We start from the raw sequence: 18,911 nt of genomic DNA, 5'->3' as shown, positions 1-18,911 counted from the left end.
CCGCGGCTCAGCCAATGAGAGCGGAGGATCCCCCGTGACGTCATCGGTTGCCGGGTAGATTAGGGAGGACGCTAGCGGCGCCTGAGGCGGCCATCACCGCGCCTCAGGCCGGGTCCCCGCCGCCATGTTCTTCACGTGTGGCCCCAACGAGGCCATGGTGGTGTCGGGTGAGCCGCGATCCCCCCCCCATCATCATCATCATCATCATCATCATCATCATCATCATCATCATCATCATCCATCCCCCCCTTCCCCTGGCCGCTTGGATCCGTCCATGACAGCTCTGTCCCCTCAGGCTTCTGCCGCAGCCCCCCCGTCATGGTGGCCGGGGGCAGGGTGCTGGTGGTGCCGTGCCTGCAGCAGATCCAAAGGTGAGGGGGGGGGGGGTATCCATAGGGATGGATACAGGGAATGGGGGGGGGGGGTATCCATAGGGATGGATACAGGGAATGGGGGGGGGGTATCCATAGGGATGGATACAGGGAATGGGGTATCCATAGGGATGGATACAGGGAATGGGGGGGGGGGGTATCCATAGGGATGGATACAGGGAATGGGGGGGGGGTATCCATAGGGATGGATACAGGGAATGGGGGGGGGGGTATCCATAGGGATGGATACAGGGAATGGGGGGGGGGGTTATCCATAGGGATGGATACAGGGAATGGGGGGGGGGGGGTATCCATAGGGATGGATACAGGGAATGGGGGGGGGGGTATCCATAGGGATGGAAACAGGGACTGGGGGGGGGGGTATCCATAGGGATGGATACAGGGAATGGGGGGGGGGTATCCATAGGGATGGATACAGGGAATGGGGGGGGGGGGTATCCATAGGGATGGATACAGGGAATGGGGGGGGGGGTATCCATCGGGATGGATACAGGGAATGGGGGGGGGGGTATCCATAGGGATGGATACAGGGAATGGGGGGGGGGTATCCATAGGGATGGATACAGGGAATGGGGGGGGGGGGGTATCCATAGGGATGGATACAGGGAATGGGGGGGGGGGGTATCCATAGGGATGGATACAGGGAATGGGGGGGGGTATTCCATAGGGATGGATACAGGGAATGGGGGGGGGGGTATCCATAGGGATGGATACAGGGAATGGGGGGGGGGGGGTTATCCATAGGGATGGATACAGGGAATGGGGGGGGGGGGTATCCATAGGGATGGATACAGGGAATGGGGGGGTATCCATAGGGATGGATACAGGGAATGGGGGGGGGGTATCCATAGGGATGGATACAGGGAATGGGGGGGGGGGGGTATCCATAGGGATGGATACAGGGAATGGGGGGCGGGTATCCATAGGGATGGATACAGGGAATGGGGGGGGGTATCCATAGGGATGGATACAGGGAATGGGGGGGGGGGGGGTATCCATAGGGATGGATACAGGGAAGGGGGGGGGGTAACCATAGGGATGGATACAGGGAATGGGGGGGGGGGTATCCATAGGGATGGATACAGGGAATGGGGGGGGGGGTATCCATAGGGATGGATACAGGGAATGGGGGGGGGGGTATCCATAGGGATGGATACAGGGAATGGGGGGGGGGTTATCCATAGGGATGGATACAGGGAATGGGGGGGGGGGTTATCCATTGGGATGGATACAGGGAATGGGGGGGGGGGGGTTATCCATAGGGATGGAGACAGGGAATGGGGGGGGGTATCCATAGGGATGGATACAGGCAATGGGGGGGGGGGTATCCATAGGGATGGATACAGGGAATGGGGTGGGGGTATCCATAGGGATGGGTACAGGGAATGGGGGGGGGGGTATCCATAGGGATGGATACAGGGAATGGGGGGGGGGGTATCCATAGGGATGGATACAGGGAATGGGGGGGGGTATCCATAGGGATGGAAACAAGGAATGGGGGGGGGGGGGTATCCATAGGGATGGATACAGGGAATGGGGGGGGGGTAACCAAAGGGATGGATACAGGGAATGGGGGGGGGTATCCATAGGGATGGATACAGGGAATGGGGGGGGGGGGATCCATAGGGATGGAGACAGGGAATGGGGGGGGGGTATCCATAGGGATGGATACAGGGAATGGGGGGGGGGGGTTATCCATAGGGATGGATACAGGGAATGGGGGGGGGGGTTATCCATAGGGATGGATACAGGTAATGGGGGGGGGGGGTATCCATAGGGATGGATACAGGGAATGGGGGGGGGGGGGGGGTAACCAAAGGGATGGATACAGGGAATGGGGGGGGGGGGTATCCATAGGGATGGACACCGGGAATGGGGGGGGGGGGGTATCCATAGGGATGAATACAGGGAATGGGGGGGGGGTATCCATAGGGATGGATACAGGGAATGGGGGGGGGGGTATCCATAGGGATGGATACAGGGACTGGGGGGGGGGGTATCCATAGGGATGGATACAGGGAATGGGGGGGGGGGGTTATCCATAGGGATGGATACAGGGAATGGGGGGGGGGTATCCATAGGGATGGATACAGGGAATGGGGGGGGGTATCCATAGGGATGGATACAGGGAATGGGGGGGGGGGGTATCCATAGGGATGGATACAGGGAATGGGGGGGGGGGGTATCCATAGGGATGGATACAGGGAATGGGGAGCAGCGTGTGGACCTGTCCCTCCCTTAGGATCTCCCTCAACACGCTGACCCTCAACGTGCGCAGTGAGAAGGTTTACACCCGCCATGGGGTGCCCATCTCGGTCACCGGCATTGCGCAGGTACCACCCCCCCTCCATGTACTTGGTACAGCCCCTTTAAGTGGGACCCACCCCATGCTGCTGGGGGGGGGGGGGATCCCCTTCCTCTTCCTCACCTCTATTAAGACCCCACATTTAAAGGGTCCTGTCATGGTGGACCCCTCCCCATAAGGGGCTTGTAGTGGTGGGTCCCTGCGCAAGAGGTGCAGCCCCTCTTAAAAGGGCAATGCACCCCTTTAATTCTCACCATGGTGGTTCCCTATTCAACCTTACACTCTTAAACAGGCCCTTGCTATGGAGACGCAGGTTCTTAAAGGGGCCGCGTCCCGTTGGTGTTAAAGGGGGGGGTGCATGAGGCTGAATGGGTCCTGCTGGGAGCAGGTGAAGATCCAGGGGCAGAACAAGGAGATGCTGGCGGCCGCTTGCCAGATGTTCCTGGGCAAGTCAGAGGCTGAGATCGCCCAGATCGCCCTGGAGACCCTGGAGGGCCATCAGCGAGCCATCATGGCCCACATGACAGTGGAGGTATGGGGGGGGGACACACACACAGCCCCCTTTAAAGCCCCTTTTAAAGCCCCATTTAACCCTAAGCCCCAATGGAAGCCTTGCTCCGATTGGCTCCCTACCCTTGAAGCCCCGCCCCCCTCATCCCTAAGCTCCGCCCCTTCTATAGGAGATATATAAGGACCGGCAGAAGTTCTCGGAGCAGGTTTTCAATGTGGCTTCATCCGACCTGGTCAATATGGGCATCAGTGTGGTCAGCTATACCCTAAAGGACATCCATGATGACCAGGTGGCATTGGGGACAGGCAGGGATGGGGACAGGGACCATGGGATGGGGGTATGGGGATGGGATCAGCGGCCATGGGATTGGGATAGGGTGATGGGATGGGGATATGAGGATGAGGACAGTGGCCATGGGATGGGGATATGGGGGTGAGGATATGGGGATGGAGACAGTGGTCAAGGGATGGGGGCATGGGGATGGGATGGGGATATGGGGATAGGATCAGCGGCCATGGGATTGGGATAGGGTGATGGGATGGGGATATGAGGATGAGGACAGTGGCCATGGGATGGGGATATGGGGGTGAGGATATGGGGATGGAGACAGTGGTCGAGGGATGGGGATGGGGACATGGGGATGGGATGGGGATACGGGGATGGGATGGGGATATGGGGATGGGGACATGGGGATGGGATGGGGATATGGGGATGGGGACATGGGGATGGGATGGGGATATGGGGATGGGGACACGGGGATGGAGACAGTGGAGGAGGAATGGGGCTATGAGAATGGGGACATGGGGACAGGGATAGTGGCCATGGGATGGGGACATAGGGATGTGGACACTGGTCAAGGGATGGGAATATGGAAATGGGGACACGGTGATGGAATGAAGATATGGGGATGGGGACAGTGGCCATGGGATGGGGACATGGGAATTGGGACATATGGATGGGATGGGGATATAGGGGTGAGGATACAGGGATGGGGCTATGGGGCTGGGGACAACAGATGAGCACAACAACCCTGGGGACCCCATACAAGGCCAGAGCCATCCCCACTGTCTCCTATGGGGCCTTAGGGGGTGACTGTGCCCCCTTGTCCCCAGGACTACCTGCACTCCCTGGGCAAGGGCCGCACGGCTCAAGTGCAGCGCGACGCCCGCGTGGGAGAGGCTGAGGCCAAGCGGGACGCTGGGATCCGGGTGAGCTCTACACCCCATGGGCACCCCCTGACCCCCTCCATGTCCCCACGCCCACAGTGCCCCATGGTGTGCCCCATAGGAAGCCCGTGCCCGGCAGGAGCAGGTCTCGGCGCAGCTGCTCAGTGAGGCGGCCATGGCTCGTGCCCAGAGGGACTTTGAGCTGCAGCAGGCTCAGTGTGATGCTGCTGTCAGCGCCCGCAAGGCCACAGCTGACCTGGCCTATGAGCTGCAGGTAACTCCTTCCTTCCATGGTGCCCCATAGACCTCTATGTGTGTGTGTGTGTGTGTGTCCCATGTCCCTCCTTGGCCTGGGTTTGGATGCTTGGTCCCCCACCTTGGACATTCATCCTTTAGATCCCTACATCCCCCATCCAAGATCTGCCTCTCCCAAGCATCCTGGTCCCATAGGATCAATGGGATTGGGATGTCATTCAAGACCATTGAGGTCTTGGTGCTCAATAATGCTCTATGGGGCTGGGTTGGACCCATAGGATCAATGGGATTGGGATGTCCTTCAATACCATTGAGGTCTTGGGGTTCAATAAGGGACCATGGGGCTTGGTTGTACCCATAGGGTCAATGGGATGGGTGGGAATGGGATGTCCTTCATGACCATTGAGGTCTTGGTGCTCAATAACGCTCTATGGGGCTGGGTTGGACCCGTAGGATCAATGGGATTGGGATGTCCTTCAAGACCATTGAGGTCTTGGTGCTCAATAATGCTCTATGGGGCTGGGTTGGACCCATAGGGTCAATGGGATTGGGAAGTCCTTCAAGACCATTGAGGTCTTGGGGTTCAATAAGGAACCATGGGGCTTGGTTGTACCCATAGGGTCAATGGGATGGGTGGGAATGGGATGTCCTTCATGACCATTGAGGTCTTGGTGCTCAATGATGTTCTATGGGGCTGGGTTGTACCCATAGGATCAATAGGATTGGGATGTCCTTCAATACCATTGAGGTCTTGGTGCTCCATAATGCTCTATGGGGCTGGGTTGGACCCATAGGATCAATGGGATCGGGAAGTCCCTGCACCACACCCCAATGGTGCCTTCCCCCTTTAACATTGGGGTGCCCCCCACCCATTGGGGTGTCCTTTGTGGGGGTGCAGGTAGCGAAGACGAAGCAGCAGATTGAGGAGCAGCGGGCGCAGGTGCTGGTGGTGGAGCGAGCACAGAGGGCACAGCTGCAGGAGCATGAGATCGGCCGTCGGGAGCTGGAGCTGGAGGCCACGGTCCGTAAACCGGCCGAGGCTGAGCGGTACCGGCTGGAGCGCCTGGCTGAGGCGCAGAGGTGAGGACGTGGCCCCTTTAAGGGCAGCGGTGCCCCTTTAAGGGAGAGCCCCAACCCGGTCTCACAAGCCATTGCCCCTTTAAGAGGGAGCCCCGTCCCATTCTACCAAACCTGAGTGGTGGGACCCACTTCCTAACTTGATAGCATAGAGCTTTACCAAGCCACATCCATCAGGTGTTGGACACACTAACTTTGTGCCATTGCCCCTTTAAGGGAGCTTTACCAAGCTAAGCCCCCTCAAGAGTAAGGACACACTAAATTCATGCCATTGCCTCTTTAAGAGGGAGCTTTGTCCCATTCTACCCAGCCACACCCCCAAACTGGGGGTCCCACTCCTTAACTTTACGGCGTTGCCCATTTAAGGGGCAGCCCCATCCCATCCTACAAAGCCTCATTGCTGGTGTCCCCTGCCTAACACGATGCCATTGCCCCTTTAAGAGAGCTTTACCAAACCCCACTAAGAGGGGTCCCACCACCACCTTCCCCTTAAAACGGCGTCCTGGCCCCTTTAAGCCACGAGGCCACGCCCCCTATCGTAACCACGCCCTCCATTCATAAACCCCCAGGTCCCAGCTGATCCTGCAGGCAGAAGCAGAGGCCGAGGCCATGAGGGTGAGTTCGGGGGGGGTCACACGTTCACTTATGGGGCTCTGCCCCCCAAGTGTGGGTCAGACCCCCCCCTAACCCCAATGCAGGTGACAGGGGCAGCCAAAGCAGCCGCTGTGGCCGCCAGGGCCAGGGCAGAAGCAGCACAAGCAGCAGCCAAGGCTGAAGCCTTTGGGCAGTACCAGGATGCGGCCGTGGTGGAGATGGTGCTGCAGAGGCTGCCACAGGTATGGGGTCCCTATGGGGGGGTCCCTATGGGGGGGTCCCTATGGGGGGGGCCCTATGGGGGGGTCCCTATGGGGGGTTTAGGGGTGCCCCCCATAGATGTGGGGTGCCTGGTATGGAATAGGGATGGGTTGAGGGGGTGCTTGGTGGGGTTTTGGGGTCATTACAGAGGGATTTGGTACAAGGGAGGATGTTGGGGTCCCCCCATGGATGTGGGGTCCCTACTGTGGAACACAGGGGGTATTTGTGGGGTGTGTATTTGGGTGCTGGGCTTGCGTTTTGGGGTGAATAGGGGGTATTTTGGGTGTCAAGATCAGGTTTTGGGGTGATTTGGGGGTGTATTGGGTGCTACACACCCATTTTGGGGTGATTTGAGGGTATTTTGGGGTAATTTAGGGGTATTTTGGGTGCTGAGCTGTTTTGGGGGTGATTTGGGGATGTATTTTGGGTGCTGTGCTCCCATGTTGGGCTGATTTGGGTGTATTTTGGTGCGATTTTGGGGTATTTTGGGCTGATTTGGGGTTATTTTGGTGCGATTTGGTGGTATTTTGGTGCCATTTGGGGTTATTTTGGGCTGATTGGGGTGTATTTTGGTGTAATTTGGGGTTACTTTGGGCTACTTTGGGTGTATTTTGTGCAATTTAGGGTTATTTTGGTGCGATTTGGGTTTATTTTGGTGTGATTTGGGGTTATTTTGGGCTGATTTGGCTGTATTTTGGTGCAATTTGGGGTTATTTTGGGCTACTTTGGGTGTATTTTGTGCAATTTAGGGTTATTTTGGTGCGATTTGAGGTTATTTTGGCCTGATTTGGGTGTATTTTGGCCTGATTTGGGTGCATTTTGGGCTGATTTGGGTGTATTTTGGTCTGATTTGGGTGTATTTTGGTCTGATTTGGGTGTATTTTGGTCTGATTTGGGTGTATTTTGGCCTGATTTGGGTGTATTTCGGTCTGATTTGGGTGTATTTCGGTCTGATTTGGGTGTATTTTGGTCTGATTTGGGTGTATTTTGGTGCGATTTGGGGTTACTTTGGGCTGATTTGGGTGTATTTTGGTGCAATTTGGGGTTACTTTGGGCTGATTTGGGTGTATTTTGATGCAATTTGGGTGTATTTTGGGCTGATTTGGGTGTATTTTGGCCTGATTTGGGTGTATTTTGGCCTGATTTGTGTGTATTTCGTTCCCACCTCGGGTACAGGCGGCCGAGGCTGTGGCACAGCCGCTGCTGGGTACACGCCGGGTGACGCTGGTTGCCGGTGCCACCGGAGCTGTGGGTGTCTCTCGCCTGCCTGGGGAGGTCCTGGACGTCGTCACCCGTCTGCCCAGCGCCATCGAGGCCCTGACTGGTGTCAGCATCACCCAGGTCTGCCCTTGGGGTCATGGGGGGGGGACACCAGGGCCTGGTGCCACCTCCTGAGCCTCCTTCCTTCCCTATAGGGCAGCCAGAAGAAGAGCGAGTGCCAGGGGTGAGGTGGGGGCACCAGCCCCTTGGAGCCATTGACCCCATGGGGACACCAACCCCATGAGCCTTGACCCCATGGTGCCATCAACCCAATGTCCCCATAGTGCCTACAGCCCCCATGGAGCCCATTGTCCTCATGGGGCCACTGACCCAAAGCCCATGTCCCTATGGTGCCACCAACCCCGTGAGACCCATCCCCATGGTGCCATCAACCCCATGTCCCCATAGTGCCTACACCCCCCTGGAGCCCATTGTCCCTATGGGGACACCAACCCCATGAGCCCTGTCCCTATGGTGTGTACAGCCCCCCTGGAGCCCTTTGTCCTCATGGGGACACTGACCCAAAGCCCGTGTCCCAATGGTGCCACCAACCCCTAAAGCCTTGGCCCCATGGTGCCATCAACCCCTTGGAGCCCATTGTCCCCATGGTGCCATCCATCTCTTGGAGCCCATTGTCCCTATTGTGCCACTGACCCCAACCCCATGTCCCCATAGTGCCTATAGCCCCCCTGGAATCCATTGTCCCCATGGGGCCACCAACCCCATGAGCCTTGTCCCCATGGTGCCATCAACCCAATGTCCCCTTAGTGCCTACAACCCCCCTGGAGCCCATTGTCCTCATGGGGCCACTGACCCAAAGCCCGCGTCCCTATGGTGCCACCAACCCCATAAGCCCTGTCCCCATGGTGCAATCAACCCCGTGTCCCCATAGTGCCTACAGCCCCCCTGGAGCCCATTGTCCTCATGGGGACACCAACCCCATGAGCCCTGTCCCTATGGTGTGTACAGCCCCCCTGGAGCCCATTGTCCCCATAGGGCCACCAACCCCATGAGCCTTGTCCCCATGGTGCAATCAACCCCGTGTCCCCATAGTGCCTACAGCCCCCCTGGAGCCCATTGTCCTCATGGGGCCAAAAGCCCAAAGCCCATGTCCCTATGGTGCCACCAACCCCATGAGCCCCATCCCCATAGTGCCATCAACCCCATGTCCCCATAGTGCCTACAGCCCCCCTGGAGCCCATTGTCCCCATGGTACCATGAACCCCAACCCCATGTCCCCATGGTGCCATCGACCCCCTGGAGCCCATTGTCCCCATGGGGCCACTGACCCAAAGCCCGTGTCCCTATGGTGCCACCAACCCCATGAGCCCCATCCCCATGGTGCCATGAACCCCAAACCCATGTCCCCATGGTGCCACCAACCCCATGAGCCCCATCCCCATGGTGCAATCAACCCCGTGTCCCTATAGTGCCTACAGCCCCCCTGGAGCCCATTGTCCCTATGGGGCCACCAACCTCATGAGCACTGTCCCTATGGTGTGTACAGCCCCCCTGGAGCCCATTGTCCCCATGGGGCCACTGACCCAAAGCCCATGTCCCTGTGGTGCCACCAACCCCGTGAGCCTTGTCCCCATGGTGCCATGAACCCCAAACCCATGTCCCCATGGTGCCATCGACCCCATGGAGCCCATTGTCCCCATGGTGCCATCAACCCAAACCCCATTGTCCCCATAGTGCCTACAGCCCCCCCTGGAGCCCTCTGTCCCCATGGTGCCACCAACCCCTTGGAGCCCATTGCCCCCATGGTGCCACCAACCCCTTGGAGCCCATTGTCCCTATGGTGCCACCACCCCATAGCCTCTATCACCCAAGTGCCACCACCCCAGAGCCTGGGGTGTCCCCAAGGGGGGGGATGTGTCCCCACGTCCCCCCCATCATTAAAGCTGCTGCATCCACCCCAGGCCTGCCTCCTTCCCGATGCCTTTGGGGACCCCACTACAGGGCTATGGGGGGCAGGAGGTGACCCCCAAGTGCTATGGGGCAGGGAAAGGGGAGCAAAGACACAGGACAAGGGGGGTGGAATTTTCCATCCCGGGTTTATTCCTGGCCCCGGAGGCGGCTTTTCAATATGAAAAAAAAACAACCAAAAAAAGAGGGGAAAAAGGTTGAAAAGGGGAAAAATGGCCCAAAATGAGGGGGGGGATATGGGGGGGATGGGAGAGCCCATTTTGGGGGGGGGGGGGTGGCAATAATTTAGTGGTGTCACCCCCCGGCAGTGGGGACGTGGTGGCCTCTGGTGATGCCCATAAGGGTGCTGGGACTGTGGTGATGATGATGATGGTGGATGAGGGCTCTGCGTTGACCATAGTGAAGGATGAAGGCTCTTCCATTGACCATAATGGATGAAGGCTCTTCCATTGACCATAATGGACAAAGGCTCTTCCTTGACGATGATGAAGGCTCTTTGGTGACCATGATAAGAGGTGGGGATCTCTGGTGAGGATGATGATGGTTGAACGCTCTTCATTGACCATAGTGATGGACAAGAGCTCTTCCATTGACCATGATGAAGGATGAAGGCTCTTTACTGACCACAATGAACAAAGGCTCTTCCTTGACGATGATGAAGGCTCTTTGGTGACCATGATGAAGAGTTGGGTGTATCTCTGGTGAGGATGATGATGGTCCAGGGCTCTTCATTGCCCACGATGAAAGACGAAGGCTCTCATTGACCACGGTGATGACAAACAAGGACTCTCCATTGCCCACAATGGACAAAGCCTCTCCATTGCAATGACCTTTCCCTGCTGGACCCCAGCTGAGGAGGAGGAGCAGGATGAAGGCCAGGACCATCCCAAGGAGCAGGATGCAAGGGGGGGGGTCAGGACACGGATGCCACCAAGGCCGGGGGGGGGCTCTGAAGACGCCGCTGGAGGACGAGAGGATGATGAAGGCTCTCCAAGGACACTGCTATGGGGGAGGGGGGGGGGGGTTGGTTCCATCCACGGCCACCCCCATCCCTTCAAGCTTCTTCTTCGGCCTCTTCCCCGAAGTCCTCCTCTTCCTCGGCTGTAGCATCCTGGTACTGCTGGTACTCGGACACCAGGTCGTTCATGTTGCTCTCGGCCTCGGTGAACTCCATCTCATCCATCCCCTCCCCCGTGTACCAGTGGAGGAAGGCTTTGCGCCGGAACATGGCGGTGAACTGCTCCGAGATGCGCTTGAACAGCTCCTGGATGGCGGTGCTGTTGCCGATGAAGGTGACGGCCATCTTCAACCCGCGGGGGGGGATGTCGCAAACAGCCGTCTTCACGTTGTTGGGGATCCACTCCACGAAGTAGGAGCTGTTCTTGTTCTGCACGTTCAGCATCTGCTCGTCCACCTCCTTCATGGACATGCGGCCGCGGAACACGGCGGCTACGGTGAGGTACCGGCCGTGGCGCGGGTCGCACGCGGCCATCATGTTCTTGGCGTCAAACACCTGCTGGGTCAGCTCCGGTACCGTCAGCGCGCGGTACTGTTGGCTACCGCGAGACGTCAGCGGCGCAAAGCCCGGCATGAAGAAGTGCAGCCGCGGGAACGGCACCATGTTCACCGCCAGCTTACGGAGGTCAGCGTTGAGCTGACCTGGGAACCGCAGGCACGTGGTGACCCCGCTCATGGTGGCTGACACCAGGTGGTTGAGGTCGCCATAGGTTGGGGTGGTGAGTTTGAGGGTGCGGAAGCAGATGTCATAGAGAGCCTCGTTGTCGATGCAATAGGTCTCATCCGTGTTCTCCACCAGCTGGTGCACGGACAGCGTGGCGTTGTAGGGCTCCACCACCGTGTCCGACACCTTGGGGGACGGCACCACGCTGAAGGTGTTCATGATGCGGTCGGGATACTCCTCCCGGATCTTGGAGATGAGCAGGGTGCCCATGCCGGAGCCGGTGCCCCCCCCCCAAGGAGTGGGTCAGCTGGAAGCCCTGCAGGCAGTCACAGCTCTCGGCTTCCTTCCGCACCACGTCCAGCACCGAATCCACCAGCTCAGCACCTTCTGTGTAGTGACCCTTGGCCCAGTTGTTGCCAGCACCGCTCTGACCTGGGGGGGTACATGGGGGGGGGGTCACCATCATCCTCCTCCTCAGCACCCCCAGACCCATTGGAGGGCATTGGGAGCCCTCATCCCATTGCTGGGGGGCTTCAATGCCAACCTTGACCCCCCCCATCCCATTGCTGGGGGGCTTCAATGCCAACCTTGACCCCCCCATCCCATTGTTGGGGGGCTTCAATGTCAACCTTGACCCCTCCCCATCCCATTGCTGGGGGCTTCAATGCCAACCTTGACCCCCCCCATCCCATTGTTGGGGGGCTTCAATGTCAACCTTGACCCCTCCCCATCCCATTGCTGGGGGCTTCAATGCCAACCTTGACCCCCCCCCCCCCCATCCCATTGCTGGGGGGCTTCAATGCCAACCTTGACCCCCCCCATCCCATTGCTGGGGGGCTTCAATGCCAACCTTGACCCCCCCCCCCCATCCCATTGTTGGGGGGCTTCAATGCCAACCTTGACCCCCCCCATCCCATTGCTGGGGGCTTCAATGCCAACCTTGACCCCCCCCCCCATAGAGACCTCGATCCCATCCTCATGGGTCTCCATTGACCTCCTTGGGGACCCTTCTTTAGGACCCCCCATCTTGGGTACCTTATGGGTACCCATTTCCTACAGGAGCCACATTAATGGGGGACCCCAAAACCCAACTGGGGGACATCACAGGACAGCACGGCCACCAAGAAGGGGACAATGGGAACCTCCTGCCCCATTGCAACCAGCACTTGAGAGGCATTAAGAAGGGATGTGTGAATGGGGACCCACAGCAGTGGGGCCCACCAGCCAACCCCATGGTGATGGCACCCAATGGAGGCAATGGGCACCATAGAGGACATGGGGACTCACCAAAAACAAAGTTATCCGGCCTAAAGATCTGCCCAAAGGGTCCTGAGCGCACAGAGTCCATGGTCCCAGGCTCCAGGTCCACCAGGATGGCTCTTGGCACGTACTTCCCTCCTGGAATGGCACCAGGTCACCAAGGTGGTGGTGATGGGGACATGATGGTCATGGGGACAGGGATATGATGGTCTGGACATGGTGGAGGTTGGTGGTGATGGGGACGTGATGATGGGGATATGATCATAGAGATGTGGTGATGGGATATGATGATGGGGATGTGGTGGTGATGGAGACAGGGTGGTCATGGGGATATAATGGTGGGGACATGGTGGAGGTGGTGGTGATGGGGATGTGGTGGAGATGTGGATGTGGTGATGATGGGGATGTGATGATGGCAACATGATAATGGTAATGTGGTGATGGGATATGATGATGGGGCCACGGTGGTGATGGGGATGTGGTGATGGGGCCATGGTGGTGATGGGGATATGATGATAGGGCCATGGTGGTGATGGGGATGTGGTGATGATGGGGCCACGGTGGTGATGGGGATGTGGTGATGGGGACATGGTGGTGATGGGGATATGATAGTAGGGACATGGTGGTGATCGGGATGTGGTGATGATGGGGCCATGGTGGTGATGGGGACGTGGTGGTGATGGGTATGTGGTGATGATGGGGACATAGTGGTGATGGGGATGTGGTGATGGGGACATGGTGGTCATGGGGATATGATGGTGGGGCCATGGTGGTGATGGGGATGTAGTGATGGGGACATGGTGGTGATGGGGATATGATAGAGGGGACATGGTGGTGATGGGGATGTGGTGATGGGGATATGATAGTGGGGACATGGTGGTGATGGGGATGTGGTGATGGGGACATGGTGGTGATGGGGATATGATAGAGGGGCCATGGTGGTGATGGGGATATGATAGTGGGGCCATGGTGGTGATGGGGATGTGGTGATGGGGCCATGATGGTGATGGGGATATGATGATGGGGCCGTGGTGGTGATGGGGACATGGTGGTGATGGGGCCATGGGGGTGATGGGGATGTGGTGATGGGGCCATGGTGGTCATAGGGATATAATGGTGGGGACATAGTGGAGGTTGTGGTGATGATGTGGATGTGGTGATGATGGGGATGTGATGATGGCGACGTGATAATAGTAATGTGGTGATGGGATATGATGATGGGGATGTGGTGGTGATGGGGATATGATGGTGGGGCCATGGTGGTGATGGGGCCATGGTGGTGATGGGGATGAGGTGATGGGGCCATGGTGGTGATGGGGACATCCTACCGGTGGCCTCATTGTAGTAGACACTGATGCGGTCGAGCTGGAGGTCACTGTCTCCATGGTAGGTGCCGGTGGGGTCGATGCCGTGTTCATCACTGATCACCTCCCAAAACTAATGGGGGTAAAAGGGGGTGTCAATGAGGCCACGCCCCCTTTCGTTCCCCTCCAATGAGAGGAGAGGAACCCAGAAAGTCCCGCCCCTCCCCTTGGTCCTATAGGGGCTGGGGATGAATGAACAAGGCTGTGATTTAAAAGGGGGCGGAGCTTAAGGGGGAGGAGAAGCCCCATTGGCTGGGAGGGGTTGAGCTCTGGAAGCTGATTGGAGGAGCCAGCACAGAGCAGAAAGGGGGCGTGGCCTGACCGCATGGGCGGGGCCACAAGGAGGCGGACCAATGGGGGTGGAGCCCTCCGAGGGGGCGTGGTCTCGGTGACCGCGGGGGGCGTGGCTAAAGTAACGGGCAGGCGGGAACCGGAAGCAGGGTTTGAATGGCGGCGCCCCCAAAAAAGCCGCTTTTTACCCCAAATTTACCCCCCAAAACCCCCCCAGTGAACGGGAAAGTGCCAAAATCGAGGGGTTTGGCCTCAAAATGTGCCCCTAGGGAGGCAATGGGGAACCCAGACCCCATTCAAGCTTATGGGGGGGGGCAGAGCCACGCCCTAAAGGTGAAAATGGGTCCAAACCCCCCAATTTTGGGGCGATAAAGAAGAAATGGGGTAAAAAAGGCGATTTGGGTTAAAAAGCATCATTTTGGAGAGTGAAAATGCGTGAAAACTGCGGATGAATGAGGTTAAAATGGCTCTTTTTGGTTGAAAATGGTATTTTGGGGTGGAAAAGGGCAATTTTGTGACTAAAAGGGTCCTGATGGGATGAAAATATCCATTTGGGGAATAAAAACAACGAATGTGGGGGGGGGGAGGGAGGAAAATGCCATTTTAAGGCTATAAAATGCGGTTTGAGAACAAAAACGTTTCGATTCCTGGGAAAATAGGAATTCTGGGGTGGAAAACACGATTTTGGGGTTAAAAAATGGCTTTTTGGGGTAGAAAACCCCGTTTTGGGGGAGAAATTTGGGCTCCGAAACGCTCATTTGAGGCGTTTTGAAGAACAAAGATCACGTTCTGCGGCTGCAAGGCTCCATTGAGGAGCTGGTTTGGAGACACAAAGGGGCCGTTTTGGGGCTAAAAACGTCGATTTTAGCACAAAAATGATCATTTTCGAAGGGAAAGGTTGATTTTGAGCCCAAAAACCCGTATTTTGGTGTTAAAAACCATGTTATATGGGGAAAACCCTATTGTGAAGCAGCGATGAAACCATTTCGATGTGGAAAAGAGCCTGTTTTGAAGCCAAAATCACTCATTTTGGGGTTAAAAACATAATTTTGCGTTAAAATCAAGGTGAGGATGGGGGAAAAAAGTGTTAATTTTGGAGGAAAACGGCTCATTTTGGGGCAGAAAAGCTGCTTTTGGGCGCACAAAGATGCGATTCTTCAGCGGCAGCCTCCATTTTGGGGCTGGATTCCTCCATTTTGGGGTGGGATCGCCCTTCTTTCAGCAGCAAAAACCCCTTTTTGGACCGAATTAAACCCATTTTGGGGCTGAAAAGCTCCAGTTTGCTGCTCAAAAGGCCCTTTTTGGGGTAAAAAACGCCCTTTTTGGGACTGGAAAATGCTGTTTGTGAGAACAAAGCTCTTTCTGTGCTTGGGAAAAGCTCCATTTTAGCGCTTTTGGGTGCATAAAGGCTTCTTTTACGGCTAAAAAGAACCCATTTTGGGGCCAAAAACCGTAATTTTGGGCAAAAAAACCTCCATTTCAAGGAGAAAACCTCCCTTTTGAGGGCAAAACCGCGTTCTCCTCATAGAGAACAAAGCTTTCCGCACTGAAACTCCCATTTTAAGGCTAAAACCATCGATTTAGGGGCTAAAAAGCCTCTATTTTTCCCAACCCACCCCATATTTTAAAGCTCTTCAAGAAAATCGCCATTTTGGGACAAAAGAATCGCGGTTTTGGGGTGAAAAAAGCCCATTTTGGGGCCAAAAGAGCCCCTTGAGGGCCGGCACGCCCCTGTTTTGGGGATGAAAGCTTCATTTTGGGCTTAAATCTCGTTATTTTGGGGTGGAAAAGCCCCTTTTTGGTTGCTGTGGGCGCCACGCCCCAATTTTGGGGCAAAAAGCTTCATTTTGGGGGTAAAACCCTCATTTTAACGGCGAAAACGACGAGTTTTGGGCTAAAATCCCTTCTGAACGGGGTTTTAGAGCAAAAACGCAATTGGAAAGGGAGCAAAGGGGCGGATCGATGGGATTTTGGGGTAAAACCAGCTCATTTTGGGATTTTAAAGCACCCTTCGTGAGGAAAAACTCCTATTTTAGGGCTAAATCCCGACATTTTAGGGCTGCAACGCCCCTTCCGAGGGCGGAAAACCGGCGAATCGGGCCAAAACATGACATTTTGGGGGAAAACACCTTAAAATACGGTTTTAGGGAGGAAAAATAGGGTTTTTTGGGGTAAAAATGAGGGAATTTTGGGGTAAAAACGTCGTTTTTTGGGGCTTCAAAGCCGCTTTCGGGCGCCGCTCCCCTGAGGCGCGGCGGGAACCCGCCATTTTGAGCCGCGTGATAAGGGGGGAGAGGCACGTTTTGAGGCCAAAAACCTCCATTTTGGGGCCAAAAACCTCCATTTTGGGGCCAAAAACCTCCATTTTGGGGCCGAACCGCTGGTTTCCCCTTGGTGAGCCCCCGAAAACGCGGGAAAAGCGCCGTTTTGGGCTCAAATCGCCCCGATTCGGGTCCGCCTTTGTCTGGGCACGGGGAGGGGCTTCTTAAAGGGGCCACGCCGCGGTGGGAGGGATGAAGGGGGGGGCCCACCCCCACGTCCCTTCGCAGCCCGCCCGCCCTTCACCTTGGCCCCGATCTGGTTGCCGCATTGTCCCGCTTGGATGTGGACGATCTCCCTCATGGTGGCGGTGAAGGTGACGGTGCCGGTGCCGGAGCGGTGGGGCCCACCCGGTCGTGGACGGAGCTTGTGGGTGCAGCGGCCCCTTTAAGACCCGAGCGCGGAGTGCAGCGGCGGCGGCAGCAATGGCGGCTCCCGCGGCCCCGCGGCGCCTCATATAGACTAGGCGGCACCGCCCGGCCCCGCGCTCCCATTGGCCAGCACCGCCCTGCGGCCGCGCTCCCATTGGACGGCCTCTCCTAGCTCCGCCCCCTTCCCTCGGAGCACCGCCCCCCGCCTCTCTATACGGACGTGAGCGGCAGCCAATGGGATGACGGGTGGGTGGTGACGCGTGAGAGAACTGACCAATGGGGTGAGGGAGGCGGGGCTTGGGCCGATGGCGCGGGAGGGGTGAGTGATGGCGGCGGTTGAGGAGGGTTGGGGGGTGCCGGGGCAGTTGGGGGGGGGGCATGGGGCAATTGGGGGTCACGTGGGGCAGATTGGGGTCATATGGGGCAGTTTGGGGTCATGTGGGGCAGATTGGGGTCATATGGGGCAGATTGGGGTCATGTGGGGCAGATTGGGGTCATATGGGGCAGTTTGGGGTCATGTGGGGCAGATTGGGGTCATATGGGGCAGTTTGGGGGCGTCCCTGGGGCAATTTGGGGTCATATGGGGTAGTTTGGGGTCATGTGGGGCAGTTTGGTGTCATATGATGCAGTTGGGGGTCATATGGGGCAGTTTGGGGTCATGTGGGGCAGATTGGGGGTACCTGGGGCAGTTGGAGGGGGTCGAGGGGCAGTTGGGGATCATATGGGGCAGTTTTGGGGTCATATGGGGCAGTTTGGGGTCATGTGGGGCAGATTGGGGTCATGTGGGGCAGTTTGGGGTCATATGGGGCAGTTTGGTGTCATATGGGGCAGTTCGGGGTCATATGGGGCAGTTTTGGTGTCATATGGGGCAGTTTTGGGGTCCCTGGGGCATTTAGAAGCCAAGGGGGTGTTTGGATGAGTCCTTTATCCCCGGGGGGGGGGGGTTGGTTTGGGGGTGACTTGTGGGGGGCAATTGTTCCTATGGGGCAGTTATTGTTGCCCCCCCAGACCATGCACCGACGGCACCACCAAAGCCTCAGCACCGTGGGGGACACCGGTAGGTCCTTCCCCCCCCCCCCCCCCCCCCCCCCCATATATTGGGGTACCCTAAAGGGCCCCCCCCCCCCATATATTGGGGTACCCTAAAGGGCCCCCCCCCCATATATTGGGGTACCCTAAAGGGCCCCCCCCCCCCCATATATTGGGGTACCCTAAAGGGCCCCCCCCCCCATATATTGGGGTACCCTAAAGGGCCCCCCCCCCCCCCATATATTGGGGTACCCCAAAGGGCCCCCCCCCCCCATATATTGGGGTACCCTAAAGGGCCCCCCCCCCCCCATATATTGGGGTACCCTAAAGGGCCCCCCCCCCCCATATATTGGGGTACCCTAAAGGGCCCCCCCCCCCCCATATATTGGGGTACCCTAAAGGGCCCCCCCCCCCCCATATATTGGGGTGCCCTAAAGGGCCCCCCCCCCCCCATATATTGGGGTGCCCTAAAGGGCCCCCCCCCCCATATATTGGGGTACCCTAAAGGGCCCCCCCCAAGTAGCTGTGGCCTCCATAGGGCAGGGACCAGCGGAGGACCCAGATGTGCACCCAGATGTGTGGAGCATCCGCAAGCGCTGCCGGAGCCCCCCCAACCCGGAGCCAGATGTGGGGGACCCCAAAAGGCACCGGCTGGGGGGGGCGAGCGGCCCCCATCCAGATGTTCCCCCCCCCCCCGAGGATCCAGATGTGGAGCTGGGCAGCCCCCGGCTGCTGGTGGTGGAGAGTGATACAGATGTGGAGGAGGATGATGGAGCCTGGAGCCAGATGTGCCGCAAGGAGCAGGTCCTGGTGATGGAGACACCCAAGGCAGATGTTGGGGGGGCC

General features: G+C 57.6%; 2 protein-coding genes across 3 annotated transcripts; one reads left to right on the top strand and one right to left on the bottom strand.

Moving 5' to 3' along the window:
• The first annotated feature begins 57 nt into the window (after window positions 1-57).
• Window positions 58-9,493, top strand: FLOT1 (flotillin 1). Of its 2 annotated transcripts, XM_034072449.1 has the most exons (12): window positions 58-167; window positions 296-371; window positions 2,635-2,725; window positions 3,086-3,229; window positions 3,378-3,497; window positions 4,321-4,416; window positions 4,496-4,648; window positions 5,528-5,709; window positions 6,276-6,321; window positions 6,405-6,542; window positions 7,738-7,902; window positions 7,977-8,060. In XM_034072449.1, the coding sequence occupies exons 1-12, from the start codon at window positions 125-127 to the stop codon at window positions 8,007-8,009; spliced, it is 1,287 nt and encodes a 428-aa protein (XP_033928340.1). In that variant the 5' UTR covers window positions 58-124; the 3' UTR covers window positions 8,010-8,060. The 2 variants fall into 2 exon arrangements, with proteins under 2 accessions (XP_033928340.1, XP_033928339.1); XM_034072448.1 differs by lacking the exons at window positions 58-167; window positions 296-371; window positions 2,635-2,725 and adding an exon at window positions 9,233-9,493 and having other exon boundaries at window positions 2,979-3,229; window positions 7,977-8,054.
• Window positions 9,494-10,015: 522 nt separating this feature from the next.
• On the bottom strand, window positions 10,016-17,099 carry LOC101877088 (tubulin beta chain). The gene is given in 5 exon segments (XM_034072438.1): window positions 10,016-11,722; window positions 11,724-11,863; window positions 12,719-12,829; window positions 14,020-14,128; window positions 16,912-17,099. Coding segments are annotated over 5 exon segments (1,335 nt in total). The 5' UTR covers window positions 16,969-17,099; the 3' UTR covers window positions 10,016-10,804.
• Window positions 17,100-18,911: the final 1,812 nt, after the last annotated feature.

This window comes from Melopsittacus undulatus, chromosome 28 (assembly GCF_012275295.1).
Source record: "Melopsittacus undulatus isolate bMelUnd1 chromosome 28, bMelUnd1.mat.Z, whole genome shotgun sequence".
Classification (NCBI taxonomy): Eukaryota; Metazoa; Chordata; class Aves; order Psittaciformes; family Psittaculidae; genus Melopsittacus; species Melopsittacus undulatus.
Note: the sequence above shows the minus strand (reverse complement) of the source record. Positions and strands in the feature narration are given on the sequence as shown.